This window comes from Epinephelus moara, chromosome 19, assembly GCF_006386435.1.
Source record: "Epinephelus moara isolate mb chromosome 19, YSFRI_EMoa_1.0, whole genome shotgun sequence".
Taxonomy (NCBI): Eukaryota; Metazoa; Chordata; class Actinopteri; order Perciformes; family Serranidae; genus Epinephelus; species Epinephelus moara.
In genome coordinates, this window is record NC_065524.1 from 7,045,964 (window position 1) to 7,051,269 (window position 5,306).

Sequence of the window (5,306 nt, forward strand, 5' to 3'; positions counted from 1 at the left end):
CCCCCCCCCCCCCCCCCCACACACACTTTCATTAAACATTTGTTAATCATTCTTTAACAAAAATTATTCCCGTTAGTGAGACTAAAATAAATCATGAATAGGTCAAAGACCGTTTGAATAAATTAGAAACAAATGCACTTCTCAACAAAACAAACAAAAAAAGACAATTCCCATCTTAGAATTTGTTTGTAATTCATTCATTTTGAACTTATGGTTGTAAAGTGTGTGTTAAGAGAAAATAAGTGTGTAGCTGATTGTATGCATTACTCACCAGTCGCTTTGCAAACTCTTTGTTTTCAGAGAGAAACCCATAGCCAGGATGAACCTTTGCAGAGAAACAAATGACACTTTATTTGATTTGTTTTCAAAGGAAAGTTATAGACTGAATCACAGAAAGCCCCTGTGTCACATGCGTAAAATGAAACAGTGCTGAGGAACAACAACCTCAGTTGGTTAATTTTTAGCCACGTAAAAAAAGGCCGGCCTAAAAAATCAGTATTGTTTTAACTGAATGGCACTCTGGTTGCCGAGAGACAGCAGTTTACATGTCTGTATACTAACTGTACCATATCACACAGCTTTGTGTACTGACACACAGCCACATGGTTCACTGTTTAGAGGTCCTACACCTTATCTGATGAGCAAGTGTATCAGGTACACAGAATGTCATGCATGCTGTCTACCACAGTCACATCATGTAATCCGAGCCATGTAAATCCTTACAGCTTGTGCTCCAGTCGATCTGACGGCGTCCATGATGGCATCCATGTTCAGGTAGCTCTTACTGGTGGGGGCAGGGCCGACACACACTGCTTCGTCAGCCATCTTCACATGAACCTAGATACACGTACAAACAGGAAAAGTGAATCCAGATGTGACCTTAGCAGGAAAGAGTAAGACGCAGATACACATTTACCTTGTACTCTTACTGTGTGTCTGTGTGTCCTTGAAACACCAAATAACACATTTAAAACTTCACCTTATGTATATTAATGTATTTACAGCCCCCTGACAGGTTATACAATACATTTGGTTTCATCAGAAACTCTGAGATATGTGGTACAAAGATGTACTTAATTTGACTTCAGGTCACTAGAACTGCAGCAATAGTCTTGTTACATTTCTTCTTCCTGGTTCAAGTTTCATCTATTGTCATTCTACAACACAGGGTGGCACAAGGAAATACATGCTGTAGTCCCTATACGCTACACAAGAACAAAAAACACAACAAACTATTTTTGTTTTGTTAAATGTCTGAGACATTCAGTTGTGATGTTCAAACTTTATCCATGCTCCACCTTTAACCCCGCTCTGCTCTCTGATGTGGGGATGGACGCCTGCATGTCTGAGTCCTAGATTTTGCTCTCGACTTTGTTCACACTTACCAGAGGCTTTTCAGGGTTTGACCACAACAGCTCTCTAGTGTTAATCAGGTTTAGAGAAGTGTGTTTGTTTCAGGACATACAACAGTTGTCAGTACACAAACACCCGAGCTGAAACAGGAGTAGATGTTGGCAAAAATTTCTTGAGAAATACTGACTTCCTGACTCTTAACCCAAATTCTAACCCTGGGTGAACACAGATGGTGACTCACGGCACTCGAGTCGACATCACTGTGAACAGCTACAGTCTGGATGCCCATCTTGCGACATGTCTTGATCACCTGATGGAAGAACACACAACATTAACACTGATGCTTTACTCTGTGCTAAATGTCAAATACAGTGCTGTGAATTGTATTGAAAGGTTCAATCTTATATTATAAGATGTTTACATTTGCTTTATATAAGACTGTTTGCTTTGGCAACTTCTTTGCTCTGTACCGCACCTATATTGAACGTGAGTGTTGCCAAAGATGTTTTGTGCATTCTAAATAAAATCATTAAAAAAAATTTACTGACAGGTACTGTTTCATTTATGTTAAAGGGACAGTTCACCCCAAAATTGAAAATCCACACGTTATCTTTTAACCGTAGTGCTATTAATCAGTCTAGATAGTTTTGGTGTGAGTTGCTGGGTGTGCGATAATGGCCGTAGAGATGTCTGCCTCTCCAATATAATGGAAATTGTTGGCACTTGACTTGTGGTGCTCAAAGTGCCAGTTTTGACTTTGGGGTGAACTGTCCCTTTAGGTGGAAATGTACTTTTGACAAAATCAGGCAAAAAAAAACAACCAAACAAAAAAAAAAACAGTAAAGCAAAGTTTGTGGTCAGAAGCGTTAAAAAATCCAGCTTCTTTACAACCTCCTCCGTCTTGGGTGGTATGAGGTCAAGCTCCAGAGAGTGTATGTCTTCATGTGTTCAAAAGTAAACCAACAACAGTTTCACTTGGACTTCATTTACAGCACATATCTGTGTTTCAGCCAGTCTTACCCTACAGGCAATCTCTCCTCTGTTGGCAATTAGGATCTTATCAAAGGTCTGTGGAGGGAAACAGCAGAGAGATTAGCACAGTTTATCATTGACACAACAAGGACTTTCCTCACTCCAACTATTTGTCAATGAGAAGACTTCAAACACTAACACTTTCTTTACCACCTAACTCCTGAGCACGGCATTAAGCTTCAGTAATCACACTAATCCTGCTTCAAAATGATCACATTCAGACATCTTCTTCAGTGTCAGCAGCTACTTGACCACATCAGTGATTCCAGTCAAACAAGAGAGCCAAAGAGAGCCATGCATTACCTTTTCATTGGGGTTGTAGACAGTGGAATAATAAGCATTGCAGTGTATGGCACAGCATCTGGACTGGAGTGAGGCATACTGCAAAACACACACAGATACATTATACTTAACTACAATGTCAATTCATTACATTCATATTCAATTGGGGTTGCTGTAATTGTTATGTGTACAGGTGTGTTATACCTTCAGTCAACTCCATTTCTGATTCTGCTAATCAATTCCTATGTTCAGTTTTATGACTAAATGACACTAAATGTCATTTATATGTTATTTAAAAAAAGACCTTTATTTTCAGCAGGTTCAGGCTATCATAGACGGTTACATGATTGGATTTCTTTCTGTGATTATATGTAAAATAAAATGGTGCAATAAATATTTATGCATGAGCTGGACATTCTGTGGCCTTCGATTCAACCACCATCATAAATAAAGCTGCGTGCTGCTTCAACTATTAATTTAACTCAGTGCAAAGTAGCCTTAAACAACAATAAGAGTGGTTTTTGCATGTTTTGGAGGTCCAGCTACCACAAATCACAGCTACTTAATATCTGTCCAATAAAAAAATGAGTGAGTCTACCAATTGATTTTCACAACATACAGAAATTAATGGAACTCAATGGCTGCTTGGATCAGCATGAAAGATGAAATTCAACAAATGAAAAAAAAAGAAAAATCATTATTTTTCAAGAGGAGGAGGTAGTCTGAGCAGGTAGAAAAGGCTAACCCCTATCAAAAAAAGTCCTAAAGTTGCACTGCAGCACCTGATCAAATAGCAGTACAGCTTTTTGAAGTGACAAAGACAGAAATATGACATTGTGTATGAGTGAAAAGAAAACAGCCCTGTGAGTGAGGCCCTCTGATGCACATTCCTCAAGGAAAATTAAATCCAAACAAAGGCTAAGTGGTTTGTTCAGGACAGTAAATAGTTTTCAAATCATTGTAGTGCTTTTATTCATTTAAAACCTGCGTCTTCAACATGGTGTCCATGACCCCTTGGGGGTCCTCAGAGTAACTGCAGGGGAAATATATTTTGAAAGTTTCTCTTTTTCTTTTCAAAAATTAAGCTATGCCTGAGAACACAAACTAAGATGGGTCTGACATATTTTAGCTTTTGCAACAGCTTATCTTCAGCTCTCTGTCTTACAACCTCCATCCATCCAGTTTAATATGCAATGCTATTTTATACAATATAGCAGGGGGGTTCTTCTCCATCTTTCTGTCAGCTAAGGGGTTGTTGGCCTGTAAATACATTTAAGACCCTTGACCTGGCATGCAGGAAAACTATATGCCCACACTCATTCCTCCCTCAGCCTGCAAGCACAGTGTTAGAATGAAAAATCCATGCTATGTTTCTGGGTGTGAACCGGTTTGCATCACTTCTGCTGTCAACTCCAAACCAAAGTAGCGCAAACATGTGGCCACTAGGGGCCCAACGACCATGTTTACTAGGGGGCCCCCTGATGGGCTGATGCGGTCACGCGTGAGACTTTAGAGGTCCCGGCCAAAAAAACTTTGCAGTGGCAGTTAGGACTTTTGTAGGCGATCCAGTAATGTCTTGCTAAGGAAAATGAAATTTTATGAAATAATAAAATAAAATAAATGTGTGAACGTCGCATGCATCGTATTAGAACATTGTGTTTTATACAGCACAGCCTGTGTGTCTGAGACAACCTCAAAGTCACTTGACATAGTCTCTTTCTGACAAAGTAACGCCAGACAGCATTAGTTACTCTTCAAGCTCTCCCGACAAACTTGGTCACAGTTTCATCAGTGTGGTTCTCTCACTCGTCATCTCATCTGAGGAAGTTCCATGTTTGTGTTATTTTTATGGCTGTTCATCAAGATCGTTCAGAACTGTCCCGCTGCTCATCAGCAGGTTATGGACTATACTAGCAGCTGTCACGTCACCCGCGTGCTAACTGGAAACACACGGCTGTGGCTTTGATAAACGAGCTCGCGCTTTGCACGCTCACTCTGATAGCAGCTCACCTTTACAGCAAACAGCAGCCTGTTCAGTGATGGAGAGAGCCAGTGCGCCGCCATGTTTCCTCAGTGTGACGGTCAGCCACACACTGACGTGATGACGTATTAGGTTTAAAGCGACCGGAGTGGTGGAGAGAGAGGCGTAAACGCCATTCACTTTTTTTCTGTAAACTTTATTGTTAAGCTTCATTCATCACATCTGCAAAAGTTATAACAACGGGTTTTAAAACACTGCCCGAAAATATTTGGAAAAAGACATGGCAGTGATGATCACACGGTGTGTCTTTTATATAGGCTATATGCTGGTGTACGCCTTTTCTGTCAGGACACAAGATTCCTTGATTTTAATATGGGGAAACTTTTAAAAGAATGAGTTTGGAATAAATCCTGGAGTATTGCTTTGTTAAATAACAGTGGATCTTTAGGGACTAAAGCAAATAAAATGTGAAAGATTATAAGGGACTGTTCATTACTTATAATGGGGAAGGGGGGTGCAAAACTGGAGAGGCATGTCAAATATATTTTGAGCAATCGGGAGGGACTTCTGCTTAGGGTAGGGGCATACAAGTTTAAATGGCTGTATTTTGTATTTATTTTAAATACCCTCAGAACCCCATATTTCTTTAAAAAAAAAA

At 39.9% G+C, this 5,306-nt stretch overlaps 1 protein-coding gene across 1 annotated transcript in view; it reads right to left on the minus strand.

Annotated features, from left to right (window-relative positions):
• The window catches only part of pcca (propionyl-CoA carboxylase subunit alpha), a 33,678-nt gene extending 28,897 nt beyond the window's left edge, over positions 1-4,781 (minus strand). The window contains exons 1-6 of the mRNA XM_050071122.1: positions 4,678-4,781; positions 2,689-2,766; positions 2,374-2,421; positions 1,595-1,663; positions 724-837; positions 272-325 (exon numbers count right to left, since the gene is read on the minus strand). Coding sequence (XP_049927079.1) covers positions 272-325; positions 724-837; positions 1,595-1,663; positions 2,374-2,421; positions 2,689-2,766; positions 4,678-4,731 — 417 coding nt within the window. The 5' untranslated portion in view covers positions 4,732-4,781. The remainder of the gene's footprint in view (positions 1-271; positions 326-723; positions 838-1,594; positions 1,664-2,373; positions 2,422-2,688; positions 2,767-4,677) is intronic.
• Positions 4,782-5,306: the final 525 nt, after the last annotated feature.